Source organism: Phyllobates terribilis, unplaced genomic scaffold (assembly GCF_046119375.1).
Source record: "Phyllobates terribilis strain yellow unplaced genomic scaffold, ASM4611937v1 Scaffold_11__3_contigs__length_659146591, whole genome shotgun sequence".
Taxonomy (NCBI): Eukaryota; Metazoa; Chordata; class Amphibia; order Anura; family Dendrobatidae; genus Phyllobates; species Phyllobates terribilis.
The window spans coordinates 24,231,280-24,257,256 of NW_027362771.1; the positions used below are offsets into that span (position 1 = coordinate 24,231,280).

General features: G+C 42.3%; 1 protein-coding gene across 1 annotated transcript; it reads left to right on the top strand.

The window, feature by feature from the left end:
- The first annotated feature begins 899 nt into the window (after positions 1-899).
- LOC141165495 (uncharacterized) lies at positions 900-25,704 on the top strand. The gene is made up of 10 exons (XM_073651126.1): positions 900-1,045; positions 2,340-2,380; positions 2,506-2,571; positions 3,665-3,739; positions 3,953-4,006; positions 7,336-7,380; positions 8,123-8,206; positions 8,301-8,366; positions 21,861-22,352; positions 25,544-25,704. Exons 1-9 carry the CDS (start codon positions 1,003-1,005, stop codon positions 22,332-22,334), a joined length of 948 nt encoding a protein of 315 aa, XP_073507227.1. The 5' UTR covers positions 900-1,002; the 3' UTR covers positions 22,335-22,352; positions 25,544-25,704.
- The last annotated feature ends 273 nt before the right edge of the window (positions 25,705-25,977 follow it).

Sequence of the window (25,977 nt, forward strand, 5' to 3'; positions counted from 1 at the left end):
ATAAAAGCTTTTTAACTGCAGCAGCTTTAGTGGACGCTACAGGAGCTGGAATTACGCGGCTGCTGGCATGAGACTTGCCCTCCAATAGATCCTTGTAAAAGGATTTAAAGTGTATTCATTCAAATTAGAGAGACAATTTAAATTAAAAAGCTTAGAGCTGCCTCCACCACAGGGGGGCTCGCTCGACCCACCAGCGGACAGGCACCAGTATTGGGAGAGGGGGGCTGGCCATCAGGGTCCACCGCGGCTCTGGCACAAACCCGGCGACACGTAGGTGGCACAGGCAGGAACGGACTGGCCGTGTCTGCTTCTCACTTTTTGGATTTTAGAAGGGCATGACAGGCCTATATCTGTGTCTCCCCCTCCTTTTACTCCTCCACCTCTTTTCTTTTCGCATGACTATATGTACTTGTTACTTTTCCATGTGTTAGTTATGTCTTCTGAGCAGTTTGTCAGCTTTTGGACACCTTTGAATGTGTTTTCTATGTGTTTCTATGTGTGTTTGTTTGCCTGCCCTTGGTTTTAACGGTGTTCGAAGGTGTTCGACGAACAGTTCGACGAACAGTTCGGCGAACACACGGGTGTTTGACGAACAGAACCGAACTCGAACACTACAGGGGTGGCTCAACACTAGTGACAGTCCCGTTATTGGAAAAATGAATGGGACAATGCATGTGGAAAAAAGTGGTGTTACATAAAAAGTACATAGTAAGTTAAGTAGAAGAACAAATCCACTGCACATTATCTAAGTCACCCATGGTAGATGCAAATATATGGCAGGAAACAGCAGTTTACTAAATGATGACAAATGGATTAACCATGACAGATTTCTAAGCAAATAACAAGATTAAATAATCTCTATTTTATTTCTGCCAAGTGGTGACAGGAAGCAGGAGGAGCCATCACTTTGCAAAAGTATTTAATGAGTGTTCTAACAGTATTGATCTTCAGAAATTTGGTTGGGTATTCATCCTTGGAAACCTATAACCAATACTCTCAGCTATGAAGATCACACTTGCTTTTCTGTTCTTGGGCATCTGCCTTGGTAAGACATTTTTATATTGTTCATTTATACTAAAAAATGACTAAATTTTTGAAAGGAAACAATTCTAATATTTACATGTGTTATTGACTATTCGTAGAATGTACAATGTTTGGAATTTTATTGGAGCAAAAGTCAAGGTTGTAATATAAAAATCAATATTAAGGTTCACTTACACTTGCGTATAAATAATGGGTCCCATTCTCATCCAGAAGAGTGGGACGATTTTTTCTCACTTGTCATCCATGTGCTCTGAGTATGCAATCCATTTTTTAATTCAGCAGCTATTAATCTTTTACAGGACCATTTAAAATTTCCTATGCTACAGAACTGTAATGTATCCGTAAAATTTGGATGTTGTACTGATTTGTTTCTTGCACTGTACCGATTTTTTGAGTGAAATCGCAACATGCAGGAATTTTTTCTCATGTCGAATAGCTGAGAAAAAATACGCAGATCTGCACTGCCTCATTGGATAACACTGGTCTGAGTGCCATCCGATTTTTTTATCAGATTGCACTCGTTCGGTTTATACTCCACTGTGAGCGAGCCCTAAAAGAAAGTATTTTAAACAGAGCTATATAGCAATCTATAGATTTTCTTAGTTAAGTGAATGTTACTTAGGAATAAGGCTACATGAATATCAGTAATTTGTCAGTTGCATAGGTGGAAGAGAAGCAAATGATATGCCATCATTTATTAAATACTGTATGTACAGCTCAGTCTCATTTGTGTGAATAGGACTGAGCTTCACAGTGCAGAACCACCAGAGTTAGCTGCTACAACATTTAATGGGGTATACCTGCTTAGTGGTGCTCACAAAAATGCCCATGACCCGGGAGAAGACACAATATTATAATAATTCTTTTTTTTTTTTTTTTTAAATCTCTGGTCAGCTTTGCTGTGTAGGTTAAGTGTGATTAAGAGTGATTTCATTATCATTTTAGGGTGAACAAGATCAAATCAGTAGTAGCACTCTACTGACAATACAGGAAGCAAATGAGTGTCTTCAAAATGTCTTCCGTTGAAAAACATAAACATACTACTTCTCTGAAGTCTTATTCCTAATCATAGAAACTAAAAATAATCACCTCTACAATATATTCTTTTACACAGTATTGGTCTCTTATAATGGGCCAACTGTACAAACCTTTGAAACTTGATAACATTCTTACGAAGACCAAAAGAAGTTGAAGCCCTAAGAGGAATATTCCCTATGAAAGCGTTAAAACTCGGTAGAGTTTTCCATAGTTTATTCACGTCTAAGTTTTTGATTACTTTGTTTTTATTTTTGCAGCCTTAACAAATGCAGCTTCTGTTAGAAAAAGGAAAATGACGGTAAGTAGCACTTAATGTTAATCTTTAATTTTACTTTGGAAATTATTTTTAGCATGGAACAGTCTATGGCATATAGTTAGGACATATCTATATGTTACTTGTATAAAGTATGTATTCTGTTTCAGGAATCTGAAGCATTTTCCCATGGTCGTCTGATGAGTTTGGTGATTAAAGGATGGAGTGAATGGCAGGTAAAAATTTACATTAAATATACAGTACAACTTACTGCTGGGAGCTCTATAACAAAGTTATGCTGTTGCCATTCATATCACCAATTGCTGTAGAAACCTTCACCACCAAGGAGATGAAGCTCAAAAATATTGTAATATTACTGATCTTTGCTCAGGGATTTAAGAGGTTTACCATCTGATAAAGTGATGGCATATTGCTAGGATATGCTGTGTAGGGACCTGATCCCTGTGACCACCCTGGTATCCTCAGAATAAGGGGACAGCGGTGCCAATTTATTACTTCATTCTCTAATGTAGTACTGCATCGCTCTGGCCACCCATTTTATGGGATGCTGGAAAGAAACCCTATTCAATTAAATTTTACAAGATGGAAAATCCTTTAAAGAAAAGATTCAGGGGTTCTCTCTTTGGTGTTTCATTGGCTAGTTGATATTTCCGTTAAAGAAGCACTCCTCCCATCAACATTTTTACCCATTTAATATATTCAAATTATCATACTATATAGCACTGTGTACTTACAATTGCTCATTTTTCCTTTCTGCCCAGCTAATTCTTCTGTTTTTCATTAGATCTATGACATCACATGATTAGAAACTGACTAGCTGAATACTTTTAAGCTCTATGTAGAAACAGGAGGTCATTTTTTCTGCATGAGTCATCACCACAAAAGTCCTTGGAGGAGGGAGCAGTGGGGTCAGGATTTCAAGAGGGGAATGATTAATGCAGGGAAAAGAGACTTACTGTTTCTAAATAGAGCAGAGAAAAGAATTAGCTGGGTAGAAAGGCAAAATAAGCAACTATAAGTACACAGTGCCATATAATATGATGACTACAATATATTAGGATACAAACTTTTATGGGAGTGCTTCTTTAATGCAGAAACATACCTTGATGTCTGTAACCTAACAGCAAACTTGACACATTCAATAGTTTGCACTTTATTAAATTTCAAGTTACAGCTAGTTAAAGTTTGCAGCATCAAAATACATAAGTACCAACATATCCTAATGAATGAGCCTTTTACAGTCCATATACAGTACAGGAACTACTGATCCATGCCAGTCAATAATTAATTTTCCATGTTTTTGTTTAGAATTGCCACACGTGCTCAGATCGGGAAAAATACTGCATGGAGAAAAATATAATTGAAAATCTGTGCTTTATTTTGGTAAAATCCTTTTACGCTTCAGTACTTATAGCAAATTATTTAAATAAAGAGGAAAATATGTAATTCTACGTCTTATATTTCTTACCTTATAATTGCCCAATGTTTGAACGTTTTATAATGTTTAATTAGAGTTCTGTGACAATTTACATGTTCTTTATTTTATAGTTGAGATATTGTCTTAAGACATAATATAACAAAGTCTTATCATTTTAGAAAATGATCCCTCATGACATGGAATGTACACTGCAAGAGTTCCTTGTAATAACGGTAAGAATAAGTAATTTAACTGTTTATAGACCTATGGCATTTATTGCGAATTTCAGTTTTTCAAAGTGAGTCTGAATAATTCTCATGACACTTGTATTAGTTTCTTGTGAAACTTGCAATAAAATGCAAAAATATACAGAAAATGATGTGTACTAAATATTCCAAAGTAAACAATATAGAATGATAGATATAATATATAATAATAATCTTTATTTATATAGTGCTGACATATTCCGCAGCGCTTTACAATTCAGAGGTTCATATACAACAGTCATAAGTAACATAGCTAATGATAATACAATAATTAAAGCAAAAATAATGACGACCCTGCTAGTAAGAGTTAACAATGTACAATGAGTTGGGGGTGACACAAAGTACAGGTGCTTACTTACAGTGATGGTCCAGCCATCTTGAGGGGATGAAGGATAAAGGCTGCATGAGCTCATCACCAGACAGGATCTGTAGTGCTTTTGGGTTCGGTGGAGACTTATGTTTGGAGAAATAAGGGATGGGTTATAAGAATATAAAAGGCCTTCGATTAGGGAACGTGATAGGCCGCCCTAAACAAGTGTGTTTTTAGGGAGCGACTAAAACTGTGTAGGTCGTGATTCTCACTAATTTCTTGGGGTAGAGCATTCCAAAGAATAGGTGCAGCTCGGGAGAAGTCTTGAAGCCGGGAGTGGGAGGTACGGATTAGTGCGGATGTTAGTCGAAAGTCTCTTGCTGAGCATAGAGAATGGGTAGGCCGATAAACAGAAATGAGGGAAGAGATGTTGGGGGGTGCCACACTGTGGAGAGCTTTGTGGGTGAAAACAAGCAATTTAAATTGGATCCTATAATTCATGGGCAGCCAGTGCAATGACTGGCACAGAGCGGAGGAGTCTGAGTAACGGTTAGCCAAATAGATGACCCTGGCTGCAGCATAAAGGATGGACTGGAGAGGGGAAAGTCGAGTGAGGGGGAGGCCAATTAATAGAGAGTTACAGTAGTCAAGGCAGGAGTGGATCAGGGCAACAGTGAGGGTTTTGTTGTTTCCAAGGTGAGAAAGGGGCAGATTCTAGAGATGTTCTTCAGGTGCAAGCGACAAGAGCAGGCAAGAGATTGTATATGGAAGGTGAAGGAAAGATTGGTGTCAAACACAACGCCCAGTCAACGCGCCGGCTGGCTCGGCGTTATTATGGTGCCACAGCCGGAGAGACAGATGTCAGATTTAGGGAGGTGAGTAGATGCCGGGAGCAGAAGAAGTTCAGTTTTGGAAAGGTTGAGTTTCAGATAGAGAGCGTACATGATGTTTGAAACTGCGGACAGACAGTAACTGGTGTTCTGTAGTTCAGTGGGGGTAAAGTCAGGGGATGAGGTATATACACTGTGTTCCAAATTATTATGCAAATAATATTTTCTCAGATTTTCCCAAATTACCTATATAAATTGCAGTCATTGTAATTTTCCAGTCAAATAACTATTAGAGTACAATTGAAAGGTTTTTGTACAAACTGCCTATGATAACAGTATATTTTTAAAAAAATAAAAAACTCAAACTGCACTCAAAATGCATGTTCCAAATTATTATGCACAGCAGAGTTTTCAACCTTTTCATTTTAATAAAGAACAAAAAATGGTCATTTTTGAAATTATAAGCATTAGCAGGTTATTACAAACTGAAATCAAACAGTTTTCAACTCAAAACTTTATTCTAGGTGATGCTACATTTGCACATAGGTCCGCTTGTTCGAAAGGAGCTTCTGAACTCTCTCGTCCATTGAATTTGTCAGGTTTTGGATGGTTTCTTCTTCAATTGTTTTGCATGAGGACAGAATACCCTCCCAGAGCTGTTGCTTAGATGTGAACTGCCTCCCGCCATCATAGACACTCCTTTTGATGATGCTCCAGAGGTTCTCAATGGGGTTGAGGTCAGGGGAGCATGGGTGCCACACCATAAGTTTGTCCCCTTTTATGCCCATAGCAGCCAGAGATGCAGATGTGTTATGTGCAGCATGAGACGGGGCATTATCATGCATGAAAATGATCTTGCTGGGGAATACACGGTTCTTCTTCTTGAACCATGGAAGGAAGTGCTGTTTGAGAAACTCAACATACATTATGGAGTTCATCTTTACCCCTTCAGGGATCCTAAAAGGGCCGACAATCTCTCTCCCCATGATTCCAGCCCAAAACATTACTCCACCTCCTCCTTGTTAGCGCCGTAGCCGTGTTTGCATGGGGTGTCCATCAACCAGCCATCCTCCACTCCATCCATCTGGACCATCGAGATCATTTCATGCATGATAATGCCCCGTCTCATGCTGCACATAACACATCTGCATCTCTGGCTGCTATGGGCATAAAAGGGGACAAACTTATGGTGTGGCACCCATGCTCCCCTGACCTCAACCCCATTGAGAACCTCTGGAGCATCATCAAAAAGAGTGTCTATGATGGCGGGAGGCAGTTCACATCTAAGCAACAGCTCTGGGAGGGTATTCTGTCCTCATGCAAAACAATTAAAGCAGAAACCATCCAACACCTGACAAATTCAATGGACGATAGAGTTCAGAAGCTCCTTTCGAGGGGTCCTATGTGCAAATGTAACATCACCTAGAATAAAGTTTTGAGGTGAAAACTGTTTGATTTCAGTTTGTAATAACCTGCTAATGCTTATAATTTCAAAAATGACCATTTTTTTGTTCTTTATTAAAATGAAAAGGTTGAAAACTCTGCTGTGCATTATAATTTGGAACATGCATTTTGAGTGAAGTTTGCAGTTTGTACAAAAACCTTTCAATTGTACTCTAATAGTTATTTGACTGGAAAATTACGACTGCAATTCATATAGGTAATTTGGGAAAATCTGAGAAAATATTATTTGCTAATAATTTGGAACACAGTGTAGTTGTGTGTCATGAGCATAAAGATGGTACTGAAAACCAAATTTGCTGATGGTCTGTACATATAGTTATGTATCCATCATTTTATATTATACTATAGCTGAGATGTTATATGACTGATTATTTTAGTATATCAATTAGTAAACTTATGGGTTGTTTTTACCTTCCGTAATGTTATTCGTGTGTGAGCAGAACTGCTCAAAGAGGCTATGTAATAGTGATTTCTTTTACCTTACATTTAATTCACCATTATGCAAGAAATTGGAATAATGGAAATGTCACAATGCTTTTCTCGGTGCCATACACCATTAAGTAGATTATTTGCTTGTATTCTCAATTGTCTTCAAAATTCATGTTAGTGAAAAATAGCCTTTTAAAAATATGTAATTATGATATATTACATTTATTCCCCTACATAAAATGAGTTGCAATTCTTTATTTCAGAAATTTCAAGGAAAATTTCCAGCTTCTTTCTGGAAAGCATTTGAGGTAAGACGAGGCTGTTTTCTTTTTATACTTGCTTTTATGCGATGTTTTAACTGCTTCATGATTCTACTACAAAGAGTTTCTCACTACTTATATATTATTACCATATATTTACAGAATAGTGTATCAAAGCTTTAAGATCCAATAATTGAATCCCCCTATTGCTACAGGCTGAATTTTGTATTTATTGAGGCCTTAGACAGTATGTTTCAGTTTGTGGGCTGACAAAAAGGCAAGGAATGTATGTTCTGTTAAGGGCAACTGGATGTCACATTTCTCGGCCTCTCTATTGGAGTCCCCTATGTTTAGAAAAAAGCGTGACCATATAAAGTAGCTCTTCCTTTGAAGAACTTTACAACAAAATGCAATATATTACACATTACATTATGTATTTCTAATGCTTTCTTATATAGCACCAACATATTCTGCCACGCTATGCATGCAGTGCCACCACTGTCCCCATTGGGACTCACAATGTAAATCCTCTATCAGTATGTATTTGGAGTGTGGGAGGAAACCATAGTACCTTAAGAAAACCCATGCAAACACGGGGAGAACATACAAATATTTCTTTAGTTGCAGTTAGTGTATTTGGGTTATGCTGGACTACGACTTTAAGGCATTATATGTCTACTTGCTCTCGTACAATATGTATTTGTAAGAACGTCTTTTTGCACATTTTTTTCTATGGTAAATCTTAAATGTATTTAATTGCTAATATAGTCATTATTTATTCATATTTTAGAACTCCAACACTGAAACACTTGTTGAAGCCTTTAGAACTCATAGAACGTTGAATCTCTTTATCGAACATATTTGTGCTTCGCTGGTAAGTCAACTTATTGCTAATACATAACATCTGTACTTCACATTGCAGACATATAATCCTAGAGAAAATATGTGCTGTTTTTTACCCTCTACAGAATCTATCACTAAAACTATCTAATGTGGATATGTCTGGGATTTTACTGACAGTGAACAGCGTGACGGTAAGAATATTTTTTAAGCTATTTTAGCTTTAATGTAGAGTTATAAGAGTTCATTATTTCACCCCAGTGCATTATTCTGTATTGAACTTATACAAAATATACAGTACAAAGTGACATCTAATAATACACATTGTATGGTACAACATTAATTTACTGGATAAAAAAGTGGATGTTTTGTCAAATTAACAATACTGTGCAAGTCTTTACAGTCAGACTGAATGGTACACAATTTTATTATAGATATTTCTTTTATACTTCCGTAGCCTCCAACTTTACAGCAGCAGATAAGATTGTAGGCAAAATAGTTTACAATATTCACATATATGGTCCTAAAATTCTTTACTTTATGGACACATTCACAGCCATTTTGTGTCTACATGTTCTATGCAGACCTAGAGAGGCGTAATTACAATAAGTGCAGGGGTTGCAATCGCACCCGCGCCATGGAGCCTAAGAGGCCGGAAAAGTCCCTTTGGCCTATATGAAAAGACCAATTGTTAAAGACTTGCAATAAATGGGGGCCCCGTTGGAGCTTTTGCATTGGGTCCCATAAACATCATGTTACACCACTGCAGACCTATATTATTCCAAGATAATAGACTACTAATAAACCCTGAATAGTCAGAATCGGGGGCAGACTCTGACAGCAAAGGGCCTATGTGCAGAATCTAAGTTTCCCCCTCTGTCATACCTCGTCTGTGTATACACATGCATGAACAGATACAGACACACTGGAAAGATATCACAAAGCAGAAAGTTACCAATAACACTTAACACAATAAAAGACATTGAACTTATATAAGTTTGGTGTTGAGCAATACTGCAATGCATATCTTACGGCACTGATGCCATTGTCATTTTAAGAAATACTAAATGTCTATACATATAAATATAGTATGAGTGTACACATGCACATTCTCATTAGGTATTACACATTCCACATGCATATACCCATTATACAAACATACACATTGGACAAATACAAAACTGGCGTATATATGTTTTCTGAAATTTCTATTAAAAAAATCTCATTGTGCGTGAACACACCCTTAATTTGAAAGGAAATTGTATGCCGCACAGTTTGCAATTTAATCTTTTAACTGATAGAGATATTGGTGCTGCACTTGACAACCAAAATCATTTTTTTGTTCTTTTCAACTTCCTCAAGTAAAAGCTTACTTGAAAAATGATTGCCTTCAAAAATCACATTTCTTCTTGCAAAGATCTCTTAGAGTGATTTATGCTACATTACAGCGTCATCAAACAAACTATATTTTTTAGGCGCCATTTCCCACGCACTTATGTACGCATTATACTTATATTGAAAATCAACAGACAGGTAACATGGTCAAATGAGGCAAGACATGCAAAATACATTCAGCAATAGATAACAGGCACAGGTCAGGAAGAGGTTAACAGCAGAATAGTCTGGGCAAAGCAGACAGGTAATAAGAACCTTTAATCAATAATGGACTGAATGACCTTGTGGCTCAAACAGTGCACATTGCACTCAGCTACTTACTGAAGCTAGAAAGCAATTCTAAAATATAGGGAAACAATATTTCCCATTGCATTAAAAATTCACTAAATATGTTGCAAATACCAGTTTGCAACTTTTTGTTCTTTTGCATTGGCTTGAGTAAGATTTGTGGTGAGAAACACATAGCAATGCTCGCCACTACATGCCTTACTTTATTCATTAAGGGACTTGCGCCTCGTAAAGGGAAAATCCAGGACTTTGTGAAAAACAGGGAATGTGCCTGAGCACAAATAGGCAGGTAGCTGCTACTTAGTTGCCGATTGTGCAACGTGTTGTTCCTTCCTGGCACAGAGCGGTCACAGACCGCTCTTGCCGGTGATTCAGCTGCCTCTGCTGAATGCTACATCAACAAAGCAGCTGATTCTTTTTCTCTCCACTTTGTTGACAGGGTGGGACTTCTGACATCACTCTGATGGACAGCTGGATTCCCGCTGCCTAACTGGGGGAGCCGGCTGTCAATCAGAATGACATCGGATGTCACACGCCGTCATCAAAGCAGGGCGGAAAAGAGGCCGCTGCTCTGTCGATGTGATGTGAGTGACTCGCCCCCTGGGCCATGGGGTACCCGGAGCCGGGCCTTCTGTACGATGCTGGGGGTAGTAGTGGCAACCCGATCCCGTGGCTCAGGGTGGTCAGACCAAGTTGTGGCAGTCTATCAATCAGTGCTTTAAATGTCCGACTATGCCACCCGTGGATTGCGGTCAGGGATAACCGCCGCTGCAAGGCAGACCGCTGGGGCAGATGTGGGTGTGCAGCACAGAGTAGTACAACTCCCCATGGGAGGAGTGTAGCCCCAGTCAGTGTAGGTGGATGTTAGGGGTGCTAGTTCCGGCCGCGATAGTCAGAATGCAGAGTCTGCTTAAACAGTTCAGGGTCTTTATTGTAACAGATGGTAATGACCCAACAACAGTACTGGCTAGAAGGGGGCCTGGATGTCTGAGAACAAGCGGGAAGCCCTTCTGGTCAGGGTGAGGGTGTAGGCCTATCGTGCTCACTAGGCTCTTCCTGACTATTCCCCTTTTCGTGGTATAATAGCCCACGTCCCTGAGCGTGCCGTGTATCTTCGCCCGTATGGCTTGCAACTTGGGCTCCTTTTACCTCTGGCCTCTCTTGGCTTTTCTGGTCCCTTCTGTTGTGGCGGAGCCTCCGGGCTTCTTAGTCCAAGGGACATGAAATCCCTCGCGGATTGGTTCTCTGCTGCTGGACTTAGAGTCATTACAGCCTCGGACCCCAATGTCCGGTTAGGTGGTTCCTCTCGGCCAGGACAGGCTCTCGGCGCCATATGTCCCTGGCTCGTGGCTTCTCCACTGCCTCACGACCTCCTCAGCTACAGCTGAACTGTCCCTCCTTCTTTGGGCCTAGTCTCACTCCTGAGCTAGGTCGTCCAGTTCTCTCTAACCCTGCCCCCAGTTCCAGCTTTTATAGGGGCAGCCAGCTCCCCCTACTGGCCTGGGACAGGAGGTGCTGTATGCTAATTGTCCCTAACCAGGGAACCTCCCTCCTGCTCTCAGACACAGCCTTTGTTTTGTATCTTTTTGCTAGGGTGAACATGCTCCTATTTATTGCATGTGTACCATCTTAGACCTCAGTTCACATTGCTTGGTTTTTTGTCTTGTTTGCATTCTGTGCAAATTAGGGGTGTGGCATCCCCCTTGTTGAGCTGGTTAGGATATATGTAGCTTACCAAGGGCTTAGGTGGTCTGATATTGGGACCCGGTTCTATTTGTCTACCCTTTATATGCATTACTTCAACTTTGATATACAGTAAGGTTTTTAATATAGACAGTGTAGGACCGTCACAATTTAAGGTCACCTTGTCGCTGGTGGGACGGCTTGTATACTTTTTTTGATCAAAAATAGTTCACTAAGCTTAATCCTCCACTAAGTATGACAAATCTAACCCAAGTTGAGGTACAGAAACGCCTTAGTAACATTAAAATAAACAAATCACCAGGACCTGATGGCATACACCCACGGTTACTAAGGGAACTAAGTAATGTGATAGACAGACCGTTATATCTTATATTTAAGGACTCTCTTGAGACTGGGTCTGTGCCACTTGATTGGCGACAGGCGAATGTAGTGCCAATATTCAAAAAGGGAGCGAAAAGTGACGCCGGAAACTATCGGCCGGTGAGTCTGACGTCCGTTGTGGGCAAAATTTTTGAAAGCTTCATTAAAGAGGCAATTACGGAGCATCTTGATGCTAATAATCTTTTAATCCCGAACCAACATGGATTCATGAGGAATCGCTGCTGCCAAACAAACCTGATTAACTTTTATGAGGAGGTTAGCTCTCGAGTAGATCAGGGGGAACCAGTGGATGTCGTGTATCTCGACTTCTCAAAAGCGTTCGATAGCGTGCCACATAATAGGTTGGTATACAAAATGAGAATGATGGGGCTGGGGGAAAATGTCTGCAAGTGGGTAGCTAACTGGCTAAAGGATAGATGGCAGAGGGTGGTTATAAATGGAATATACTCAGATTGGGTAAGCGTCACTAGTGGGGTACCACAGGGGTCTGTACTAGGCCCAATGTTATTTAACATCTTTATTAACGACATAGTCAACGGGATAAATAGTAAAATATCAATATTTGCAGATGACACAAAGTTATGTAAAACAATTAATACAAAAGAGGACAGTGCAGACCTACAGAGGGATTTGGATAAGCTGGGTAGGTGGAGCATTAAATGGCAAATGAGGTTTAACGAGGAGAAATGTAAGGTCATACATATGGGAAGGAAAAATGGAAGTCACCAGTACTCACTGAATGGGAAATCATTGGGGAATTCAGAGATGGAGAAGGACTTGGGCATCATGATTGATAGCAAACTAAATTGGAGTGCCCAAAGTCAGGCCGCTGCTGTAAGGGCAAACAGGGTAATGGGATGTATCAGAAGAGGTATAGCTGCAAAGGATGAGAACATTGTTCTTCCACTGTACAAAGCACTGGTCAGACCACACTTGGAATACTGTGCTCAGTTATGGGCCCCAATATATAGAAAGGATATAAATGAGCTTGAAAAGGTACAAAGGAGGGCAACAAAATTAATAAAGGGAATGGAGGGACTGCAATACCCAGAGAGGTTGGCAAAACTAGGACTATTCAGCCTGGAAAAGAGAAGGTTGAGGGGGGACATAATAAATGTGTACAAATATGTTAGGGGACAGTATAGAGATCTTGCCCGGGATTTGTTCAAAAGGAGGGATATTACGGTAACAAGAGGGCATTCACTAAGACTGGAAAAGGTTTCAGCACCAGCATAGGAAGGGGTTCTTTACGGTAAGAGCAGTGAGAATATGGAATTCACTGAGTGAGGAGACGGTAATGTCAGATTCACTACACCAGTTCAAGCGGGGACTGGATGCATTTCTAGATACCAGGCAGATTTCAGCATATACTTAAAAATAAAATAAAATAGTAGGTTGATACAGGGATTTATTCTGACTGCTGGTTTCAGAGTCGGGAGGGAATTTTTCCTCAGGTGAAGATTGGCTAAATCATTTGGGGTTTTTGCCCTCCTCTGGATCAACTTTAGCAATTACAGAACTAACAGGTCGAACTTGATGGACGCAAGTCTTTATTCGGCTTTACAAACTATGTTACTATGTTACTATATTTCATATGCAACTTTGCTTTACATTTATATATAATGATGGTAGGGTATGAGATATTTTTTGTCTTTTGTAGGTTTTGTATCTTTTGCTAGTGTGAACATGCTCCTATTTATTGCATGTGTACCATCTTAGACCTCAGTTCACATTGCTTGTTTTTTAGCCTTTATTATTTGTGGCATCCAGGGCTGGGGTGACACATTCCCCCTAGTAAAATTTAGTACTCCAGGACTAAGCCTTTTTGGCCAAAAACAAACAGGGTAACATATACATGACCATGAAAACACTACAGGTAAGGACATAGCAAACAACATCACATATTGAGTTCTTAGGGTCACAGTGTGGTCTGTGACCGGGTGTCCATATCACCAACACAAGGGGAGCCTTAACCAGGTGGGGGTCTGTCCTAGCCCCGAGTCCTTGACAGTCTTTATTCATTCCGTTGGTTAAGCTCCGAACATATTTTACAAGAAAGTCCCGGTTACTCAAAGTTCAAAACCTGTTAGTCCATTTAGTCAACTGAAAGAAACTGAAAAACATAATTACTGGTCATGCAATTAACTTTTTAAACATTTGACAATTATTTACAAGGGTTATTTACGGTTCTTAATACACCCTATATTTTCCAGCGAGCGGGTATCTGCCCCCTAGTGCTGCGGGTTGACCTACGCAACCCACTGTCTGGTGGTGGTCTAACCTGGCTTTCCCCACTAGCATTTAGGGTACAGTTACTAGTTGGGTTTACAGGCAGTGCAGGCAGCTGTCTGTGGGTCCTTTGGTTTACCGCAGGCATGGCAGGCTCACTGTCAGCAGAGGGTTGACTCTCCTGGGCTGCTGGCATGGGTTCTTCTGCCTCTGTGGCTGCTTGTTCCTCTGATTCTTCCTGCTCTCCTGTAGGTTCCTGCTGGGTTGGTTGAAGGAAGTGTAGGACGGGTACCACTGTTGCGTCGTTTATCCAAGTCCAGGACCGGGGAAACTCTCCAAGAACTGGACTGATCATTTCTTCCTGGTCCTCTGCGGGTTCAAGGTCATCTTGATCTTCTCCTGCACTCTGTAGTTGCTCGGGGCACCGTTTTAGGTGGCCTCTGGAGACAGTGTTCGTGGTCTCTCCTCCATCCTTGCTTATTACACATACCTTTGAGTTGTCGTGGTTGGACGGCAGTACTGTGTACGGGTCTCTCTCCCACTGGTCGTCTAGCTTGTGAAGCTTTCTCTTCCACTTCAGGACCTGCTCGCCAGGTTCCAGGGGACCAGCAGGGGCGTGTTGGTTGAAGAGCCTCTCTTGCTTTTCTCTTGCTTGCGCCAGGCTCCTCTCCACGCTCTCCTGTACCTTTTTGTACTGTAGCCGCCGTTCCGTATCCCAGTTCGCGTCTGGGGAGGTGTCCTCGGGTGTCAGGACTCCCATCTCCAGGTCTATCGGCAGCTTACCTGGTCTTGCTCACATCAGGTAAGCCGGGGTGCAATTTGTAGCATTCACCGGGATATGGTTGTATAAGTCTATCAGGTCTGGCAGCTTCTCCGGCCACAGGCTGCGTTCTTCCAGGGGCAACGTTTTGAAGAGATCAATGACGATATTATTCATTTTCTCACACAGCCCATTGGTTTGCGGGTGGTAAGGCGTTGTCCGAATCTTCTTACAGCCGTAGAGGTTGCAGAACTCCTGGAAGACTTCCGTCTCGAACGCTGAACCTTGATCTGTCAAGACCTGTTCCGGATACCCGTGTGGACGGCAGAAGTGCTGTTGGAAGGCTCTGGCTGCTGTTTGGGCTGTCAAGTCTTTAACGGAAACCACCACCAGGAACCGGGAATAGTGATCCACTATTGTCAGGGCATAGACGTAGCCCGACCGGCTTGGAGCCTATTTCACATGGTCCAGAGCTACCAGCTCAAGAGGCTCCCTGGTGACGATGGGCCTCAAGGGTGTCTTCTGGCTGGTACGGTCCTTCCTTCTGAGGTGACATGGGCCGCAGTCCCTGCACCACTTCTCTATGGCCCCTCTCATACCGATCCAGAAGAGCTGCTCTCTCAGTAGGAACTCCAGTTTCTTCCACCCGAAGTGTCCCGCTCTGTCATGGTAGGCCTCCAGGACCATTGCTGCATCTCGTCTTGGGACCACTACTTGCCAGGTCAGCTCGTGTGTCCGGTGGTTGACAAGTCTTCTGCACAGCTTACCTTCGTAGAGGAATAGCCTGCTTTTCTCCGTCCATAACTGCTTGGCTTCCTCTGGAGCGTCCGGGCCAGGGCTAGCGTCTGCCTGGGTTAACATGTCCTTCACCAGGTGTATTGCAGGGTCACTATCTTGCGTTTCAGCCCAGCCGTGGTGGGGCAAGGGGTTGAACATGACAGTGGTTAAGTCTTTGTCTCTTACCCGGTGAGAATACTGAGTGGCCCCATACCGGTGGAACACAGGGAGCTCTACTTCCTCCAGCTCTTCCGAGTCTTCTTCTCCTTCGGGCAGTTGGGGCATCCTTGATAGGGTGTCTGCATTGGCGTTGGTTCTGCCTGCCTGGTATTTGATTGTGAAGTCATAATTTGATAGCTGGGCCATCCACCGCTGTTCCAGGGCACCAAGTCATGCATTGTCCAGGTGTGTCAAAGGGTTGTTGTCCGTGTACACAGTGAACTTTGCGGAGGCCAGGTAATGTTTAAACCGTTCTGTGATGGCCCACACCACTGCCAAGAATTCTAGCTTGAAGGAGCTGTAATTCTCCAGGTTTCTTTCAGTGGGCCTCAGCTTCTGGCTGGCATACGCTATCACTCGTTCCCTGCCCTGTTGATTTTGGGACAGTACGGCTCCTAGCCCCACGTTACTGGCGTCAGTGTGAAGGATAAAAGGCTGGCCATAATCAGGGTAGGCCAGAATTTCATCTCCCGTGAGGGCCATCTTCAGCTGGCGGAAGGAATCCTCTTCCAACTTATCCCACTTGAAGGGTGGCTTGTGACTTCTGGATTTAGACTGACCTATCAGGAGGTCCTGCATTGGAGCTGCCATCTTAGTGATCCCGGGGATGAACCTTCAGTAGTAGCCTACCAACCTGAGGAATTGCCTCACTTCTTTGATGTTAGAGGGTCTTGGCCAGCTCTTGATGGCAGTAACCTTGTCGGGGTCGGGGGCTACTCCCTCAGCACTCACCACGGGCCCCAGGTACTGTACCTTCGGTTTCAACAGGTGACACTTTGAGGGCTTCACTTTCAGGCCATAGCCTGCCAGGGCTTCGAACACCTCTGCCAGGTGTTTTAGATGGTCCTCGTAGGTCTTTGAATATACAATCACATCGTCTAAGTAAAGTAGGACCGTCTCAAAGTTTCGGTGCCCAAGGCAGCATTCCATCAGCCTCTGGAAGGTCCCGGGTGCGTTGCAGAGCCCGAAGGGCATACAGTTGAATTCACTTAATCCCATCGGGGTGATGAAGGCGGTCTTCTCCTTGTCAGCCTCTGCCACAGGAACCTACCAGTACCCGCTAGTAAGGTCCAGAGTAGAGAAGAAATTAGCTGATTTTAGTGCGGCCAAAGACTCCTCTATTCTAGGCAACGGGTATGCGTCTTTATGGGTGATACGATTGACTTGTCTATAGTCCACGCACATTCTCATAGTACCGTCTTTCTTTTTTACCAGAACCAAGGGGGCTGCCCAGGGGCTACAGCTGTCTCTAATGACCCCAGCTTCTTTCATTTCTCTCAGCATGCCCTTTGCGTTCTGATAGTGTGCGGGGGGTACAGGTCTGTATCTCTCTTTTATTGGTGGGTGGCTCCCCGTGGGGATGTGGTGTTCTACCCCTTTCACTCTGCCGAAGTCTAGCGGGTGCTTACTAAAGATTCTCTCGTATTCCCGAACCACCCGGTAGACTCCTTTTTGGTGCAAGGGAGTGGAGTCAGCACCCACGTGGAGTTTCTGGCACCAGTCCTCCTTGGGTTTCTGGGAGCCATTACCCTCCGCCTGGGGAGATGGAGGCAAGGGTTCCACGGCCTGACAGCATTGTGTTCAACAGTATACAATTTGGCGAGTGTAGCGTACCGGGTCAAGTGTACTTCCCTTTCCCCAATGTTTAAGATCCGGATTGGCACCCTTCCATGGCGGACATCAACCACCCCCGGGCTGTCAAAATGGTGGGCCTGCTGTCTGAGTACACGGGTTCTACCATGGCTTGGTAGTCTCTCCCTCTTAACCCGATTGCAGTCCAACACCAGATCATCATTTCACTTTTGGGGGGCATGGCAATGGGGAACGGGTCGCTCATCCTCACGCTACCAATCTCACCACCAGACGGTTCTACCTGTTGCCATCTTATCAGGGCTCTTATCTCTTTCTGGAGGACCCTCTGTTGGCTGGAGCTTGCATTAATCGCCACCTGCTGCAAAATTACAATTACTTCTGAAAGACAATTTTCAATCACGTTAGTACCCAAGGTTATTTTAGGGTGACTTTCTCGACGGTCAATGTCCACAATGATCACTCCCTGTGCCGGCAGTTCAACTTTACCAATCTTAATGGTCATCTGTCTGAACCCCACCTGCGGCACGGGCTTGCCATTGCTGGCGATGATGCTCAAGTCATTGTCTGGATAGCGGGTTATGTCAGTGTCACTCCAATACTGCTTAAAAAGTACATAGGGGATGGTAGTTACTTGTGACCCGGTATCCAGCAGTGCACTCATTAGGATACCGTCCAGCACTATGGGTAAAACTGGGCATCCCCCCACGTACTTGTCACGCCAATTCGATGGGCCTGATTACCTTATGCCTGGGGGTTGGCCCTCTGCCCCAGGTCGGACCTGTTTAAAGTACAGTACCTGGCTACGTGTCCCTGCTGGCTGCAACGGCGGCAAATCGGCTGTCCATTCTCAGTGTAATGGTTGGTGGGCCTCCTCCTGAACGACGGGATCCTCCTCTGTCGACGCCACGGGACATCCTCCGGACTGGAAGCCAGCTTGATTGGTCCTGACGGGTCCATCTGTAACGACTGTACGGTCCTGGTTAATGCAGCAACACTCTTTGTTAGCTCTTGGACCTGATGGTGCAGGTTTGCAGGCGGGGATAGATTTAGGGCCTGCGCATCAGCTCCCACAAGGTCTGCGGGATAGGGCGCGGCCCCCTGGTGGTAAGTGATGGCAGGGCGCCGGGAAGCTACAGCGCCACCTGGTGTGCGTTCTTGGAGCACCCGGATGGCCCTATCTTTGAACACTGCAAAAGTCAAATCGGGGTTCTGTAGGGCCATGAGGCGTAGCTGAGTTCTGTGGGCGCTGAACAGCAGACCTTCTATAAACTGATCAGTCAATAGTTTATCCGTATCCTGCACGCTGCCAGGGTCAGCTTGCTTAATTGCCCCCAAGGCTTCCTGTAAATTTAGGGCATAATCTCTGATGCTATCTTGAGCTCGCTGCTTACATCCATAGAAACGCATTTTGATTTCGGCTGAGGTACGGGTATCAAAGGTGTCCCGTAGACTGGTCAGAACCCCCCTTACAGTCATTTTCTCCTCAGCTGTCCAAGACTTTACCTCCCGCTTGGCCGCACCAGTTAACTGCCCTATCAGTATGCTTACTTTCTGTTCTTCTGTCAGGGGATAAACTTTGAACAGGCTATACAGCCTCTCTTTAAAGTCGCCCAAGGTATGCGACTCGCCGGCATACTGTGGCAGCCAGGCCGCTCCGGGGATATACGGCATGGAAAATGGCATCACAGCTGCAGCGGCTACACTGGTTGTGGAGGGTCTCTCCGCGTCCGACACCTCCTCCCCCCTAGTTAACCGTGGCCTACCTTCCGGCGATCCTCTTCTGTAGGCCGCGGCTCCGCTCGCGATGCTCTGGGCGAGGACCTTGTGTCGCTCGTTGATGACGTCGGTGTCCGCTGGATCTCCTTCCAGGACCTTGCGCAGCGTCTCAGTGTAGGGCAGGGCTTCAGGTCTCACGCGTTTTTGATGTCCACGCCCCTCTTCTTCCCGCGGCGTCCCGAAGATGGCGCCCGATGGTGGGAAACGACTCCGATTGGCGGGAAATGGTCCCGAGTGGCGGGAAACTTCACTCAGGTATTGTATAGAGTCTTTTTCAGGCACGTAATACCCGTTTGTGGCGGGTTGGTCACAATCCTGCCGACTACGCCAAGGCTGACTCGCCCCCTGGGCCGTGGGGTTCCCGGAACCGGGCCTTCTGTACGATGCTGGGGGTAGTAGTGGCAACCCGATCCCATGGCTCAGGGTGGTCAGACCAAGTTGTGGCAGTCTATCAATCAGTGCTTTAAATGTCCGACTACGCCACCCGTGGATTGCGGTCAGGGATAACCGCCGCTGCAAGGCAGACCGTTGGGGCAGATGTGGGTGTGCAGCACAGAGTAGTACAACTCCCCACGGGAGGAGTGTAGCCCCAGGGCAGTGTAGGTGGATGTTGGGGGTGCTAGTTTTGGCCGTGATAGTCAGAATGCAGAGTCTGCTTAAACAGTTCAGGGCCTTTATTGTAACAGATGGTAATGACCCAACAACAGTACTGGCTAGAAGGGGGCCTGGATGTCTGAGAACAAGCGGGAAGCCCTTCTGGTCAGGGTGAGGGTGTAGGCCTACCGTGCTCACTAGGCTCTTCCTGACTATTCCCCTTTTCGTTGTATAATAGCCCACGTCCCTGAGCGTGCCGTGTATCTTCGTCCGTATGGCTTGCAACTTGGGCTCCTTTTACCTCTGGCCTCTCTTGGCTTTGCTGGTCCGTTCTGTTGTGGTGGAGCCTCCGGGCTTCTTAGGCCAAGGGACCTGAAATCCCTCGCGGATTGGTTCTCTGCCCCCAGTTCCAGCTTTTATAGGGGCAGCCAGCTCCCCCTACTGGCCTGGGACAGGAGGTGCTGTATGCTAATTGTCCCTAACCAGGGATCCTCCCTCCTGCTCTCAGACACAGCCTTTATTATTTGTGGCATCCAGGGCTGGGGTGACACATGAGCAGAGGCAGCTCAATCATTGGCAAGAGCCTGTGACCGCTCTGTGCCAGGGAAGCATCGCGCTGTGCACAACAGGCAGGTAAGTAGCAGCTCCCTCCCTGTGAGTGCTTAGGCACATTTTTTGATTTTCACAAAGTCCCGGATATTCCCTTTAATGAACCAGCAGCATCTGTTCCAAAACGACACCCAAGAGATTTGCTGGTTTTGATGACTCGCCCCCAAAAAAATTCACAAAAATTATAGTTTTGCAGATAGATCTGATACAATGTAAAGGTTACAACATTGAAACAGAGCTAGGATTAATTTAATACATAAATAGATTAATACATGTTTTAAATACAGTAGGTATTATCTAATGCTATCCAACTATTAAATAGTTGTTAGCCAGCGTTAGATGCAGTTGGATGTTCAGAGGGTCCATGGCTAATTACTAGGTGATTCTCAGAGCTGAAAAAGAATTAGTGGTGGTAAATGGCAGACTTGCAATCATAGAGAGTAACTTCCTATTAGACTACTGGCAACTGTGTGCATTGTTTCTCTATGAACGGGGCATGTACTCTTTTATAAACACAAAAAGATGACAGCTGCTGAAAGAGGGTGCAGGGAAAAGGGGCACATGTGCTGGTAGGATATTAGAGCCTTTTTTTTTAGCATTTTTTAAAAAATCTATAAAACCGTTCAAAAACATAATTATACAAGAAATGCAAAAACTTGTAACAAGTACAGGTTCCTGACTGACACTGACTTCAGATTATTTTTCTGTAAACAATATGGTGCTGTTTTGTTGCTGCTTTCTAGAATATTATGAATGAAGAAAAAACTGTTTAATTATAATTTAAATGTAGCAGGAGGGAGGCTAGCCACACCATATCACTTATCAATTACACTGAGCCTGGCACTGCTGCTTCTAACACCTTTGCTCTCTCTTGCTCTCTCCTTATCAATTGAATCCCTGTATTATTCGAAGGCTAGTAATGGGGTCTTCTTCACTGCTGCAGTTGTACAACAAGGCTAACACTATTCTAAATTATATCTGCTGTATTCCTTGACTATGCTATGATACAATCTATTATAGTCCCTCCTAATTGGCTGCACTATGCCATGTGATTTTCAAGGTATTATGGGGAAGGCTATGTGATCTCACATGAGGTTATGTTAGTCTTTTGGGCCTTATACAATCTTGTGCAATGTGTAGAAAGGCTGTTGCCATTTTTTAGTGATTTGTGCAAATCGAATTGCAAATTGTTTGAATTTGCCATTACCTCCAAATTTCATAAAATTTCCCTTTCCATTTGATTCACATGAAATCTATTTTCTTATTTCTAGGGATGACACATCTATTTTAAAACATAAGGATTTTATTATTTAACATATGACTATACTGCAAATAATAACATTGTGTTTTATTTTCTTTACAGAATGGTGGCTTAAGAATGGGCCTTAGTTGTCTACAAAACGTTTTCGGCAGTATTTTGTTGAATGTTGCTGGAGGTCTTATCGATGCTGTCAGTGGAATAGCTGGTGGACTTGGCCATGCTGTCGGTGGAGTAGCTGGTGGATTTGGCAATGCTGTCGGTGGAGTAGCTGGTGGATTTGGCCATGCTGTCGGTGGAGTAGCTGGTGGATTTGGCCATGCTGTCGGTGGAGTAGCTGATGGACTTGGCCATGCTGTCGGTGGAGTAGCTGGTGGATTTGGCCATGCTGCTGGTGGAGTAGCTGGTGGACTTGCCAATTCCGTCATTGGAGTAGCTGGTGGACTTGGCAATGCTGTCAATGGAGTAGTTGGTGGACTTGGCAATGCTGTCGGTGGAGCAGTTGGTGGACTTGGCAATGCTGTTGGTGGAGTTGCCAATACTGCCACTCGATTAGTTGGTGGCATTTTAAAAGGATAGCTTCTTGGTTAATAGCAGGTAATTAATATCATTACTTATTTAAAAAAAATGTTGGTTCAAAAGGTCAATTTAATTGCTTGTTTAGAAAATTAGTTTTGTTATTAGTCTCTTTAAGTACATTACCAATGGATTTTGTGTTAAGTGTTCATAGTTCTTTCTTTAGCATTACCTCAGTCTACTTCTCAAAAGTCTAGATAAAATGATGTGGTGACACTGATTTTGCAGTTAAGCCTTTCGAAAGATTTTCTTTAGAAAAATAACCTATCTGTAATTTTAATTCTTGTGTACAGATAGGCAGCTTTCATTCTTTTGGTTTTAGCAAAAATAAAAAGACTTGTCACCAGGGTTTTCTTCCTCATCTGAGAGCAGCATGGTGTAGGGGCACAGAAACTGATTCAAGCATTGTGTCACCTAATAAGCTGCTTGCTGTTCTGATAAAACATTTTTATTAGAAGATTATCATTGAGCAAAAGTGATGATTAGCATTACAATTCAGCAACCCTGCAACAATGTAGTCCTCTATATTTATGAGCTATGTCTATCCCCGCCATCCACATTTGATTGCCAGACTGTGTCAATCAATATTACGGTCGTGGATTATACAGAGCTCATCACTGAGAGGACTAGCAGAGTTACAGCAAGTTAGACTAAGTGAACTAGCTGAGCTGCACCAAATAATACAGAATTTTATCAAAACTACACCAATAAGTCTAATAAGTGACTCAGCACTAGAATGAGGGCTTCTGACTCTACTTCATGCTTCAGATATGGCAGAAAAACCCTCTGACAAAGTCCCTTAAATTTCTAGTGTGTTTTCTGATGATAATTGCAACAAAAATGTAACTAACAGTGAATAACAGTCTGTTGAAAACAAAATTGATAGCTTACTTTAGAAAATTCACAACAAAATAATTGGGAATAGCATCCAAAATGGAAACCTTAGGAAGACTTAGGAAATAAATGAATAAATAAAGTTCTACCAGTTTGGTGGGAGTCAGAAATATGGTCAGACATGCACATTGCAGAGCAAGATGTCTACTGAGAGAAAATGGCAAACGAGATGAACGTGTCTAGAGAGGTTTGAATGGCTGATATAAAAAGACAGACGAGGAGAAACAAACGCTATAGAAAAAAATAAAATAGCAGAATTAAGAGAAAAGAAAAATGACAATTCATTATGAAGTCTGAAAAGGATAATGCATTGTACATTGAAAATTCATCACTTGACAAGTTCTGTGGGTCAGTGCAAATGTTCCATATATAAAAATATGTACCCTATCTTATTCTTTTTGTTTGTCAGCATTAAATTAGACAATACTTTCCTTCTAAGGGCTCATTCACATGTCAGATTTTTTGTTTCCATGACAAGCAAGTATAGCACTCGTACCTATAACAGTGAATAAGGCTGTTCAAATGTCAGGTTTTACGCTGACCGAGTAGTCCACACAAAATTGCAGAAACATGTACGATATTAATCCCAGTGTCGGATTAAAATTGGTAATTCAAGTGTATGGGTCTGTGAAAAAAATTAGACAGCAATTCGGATGATGTGCCAATGCGGTCCAGTTTTCATGGACTGTTAATAGGAAAAGGTGGAGAAGCTTTTTTTTTCACGTGCGAAAAAAAACTGATGAAACAAACCAAACTCAGACCAAACTCTCATAAAACTCTGACCGAAATGACTGATGAAACTTGATCAGTTTTTCTCATACATGAAAAAACTGACATGTGAATGAGCACTTTGTCATTCTTTTCTATGAGTGTTATTAACAATGCGTTAAAAAATTTACTCATGACTTTATTCAAATAAGGACATTAACCCTGTTTTATCATTATTATTTGCTCCTTTTAGTGCCTTTAATATTTGTGCTTTATTCCATATACATTTTGGCCACTTTTTTAAGCTGCCTTTGTTTTTTAAGCCTTTTTTCTTAACTCTCCTTGATATTTCCTCGATATTTTAGACAGATTCATGAAATACATCTTTTACCAAATGTCAAATTTTTTAGGTGTACCTCACTCCTTAAGTTTTGCCCCCCACAGGCCCACCTCTGCCAAGGAGTAAGTTTTGTGGAGGAGTTTTCAATTTGATGCGTTTTTTTTGCAACTTTTTAAAGGGTTTCCTACTTTTGGTGCTGAAAAGTACCAACAACTCATTAAAGACAAAAAATAAAGAGCATTTTTTGGTTTTGTGTCAAATTCATGAACTGCATGTGCCATATTTAAGAATTTGGCACAAAAAACTCGCCAGTGAACACCATGAGACAAAAAAAGAAAAGTGACTCCAATAAATCGCAAATAATCAATCAGTTCCAATATTTTGTGTTGAATAACATCATTCCTTCATTCCTTTTATAGTAAAGTACACTGGAAAATGGGAAAAAAATGTTTTTTTTATTTTATTGGTGAAAAAAATCTGAAATGAAAAAAAATATATATATCAAATCTTGTTTTTTTCGCCATTTTATGAGACCCATAGCAACTATTCCGGTATTAATAAGTCTAGTTCAATAATTTTATATTTTGATATTTCAGACTTTTACAGATACAATGAGACCAAATATGTTCATGTTATTTTTATTTTTAAAGGGGAAAATGGGAGGTGATTCGGTTTTTTTGTTTATCTTTTTTTACATTCATAAACGTATTATTTTACTTTAGTTTTTAGTCACATAAGGAGACTTGAACATGCAAATCTTTGATCACTTTTTCTACATAATGCAATAGCACAGTATTGGTAATACCATTGATGGTCTCCTATAAAACTCTACGGCTTCACAGGGCTATCAACATAGCAGTCATGTTAACCTATATGAACCTTGCATGTCCTAAGTGGTGAAACTCTGCAACCATGCACCTTATTTGCTACTGTCGCAGATTTTAAGGATTAACAGCAGCAATCAGAGCAAGCTCTGGTTGCTACTGTTAGAGGCAGATACCATATATGAACCAGGCTCTGCTTCTCATCCAACTATATACACTCACACCAGACATGTTCCAGAATTATGTCGATAAAATATTGAAATTAAAATGCTAGTATAGTTGTCTTCTCAGCTTTTAACATTGAGTAGTTCAACAAAGTAGAATTATTAGCTAAATAATATAAATGTGAGACTCTCGCCTCTCTTATTCTGAGCAATTTTCTAAACTCAACTTTAATGTGTAATTTTCAGGCTTATTGACTATTTATTTTCTACATTATTTTACAGTTGCACATTGCCTGAGCCTTTGAAGACAGGAAGATAATATAACTAAGAATTTTACTTGCAATTTTCGGTCATGTACAACTCTCAGTTGTAGATGCTGCACACGCTAATCTTACTTTGTCAGTTTGTTGCAAATAAATATAAAGCATCACCTATAAAAAAAAGTGTATATTGTTTTATTATCTGGAGTTTGTGTTATTGACATTAACATTCAGGTGGTTGTTTCAAGGTCTTAAGTAAGTAAAATTGCAAAATCCCTGTAGAAACAAGTAAATGTGCAATTTAACTATTATTAAAAATGCTCTTCTTTCTGAAGAAAGGAGGGAGTTTTAATGCTATATTGTACAGTTCATTGCCTGAGGCTACTGGCCATCATGCAGTATCTAAGTGCCGGCTACCTAAGTAAGGAGCCCATGCCACTTGCAGACTGTATGGCT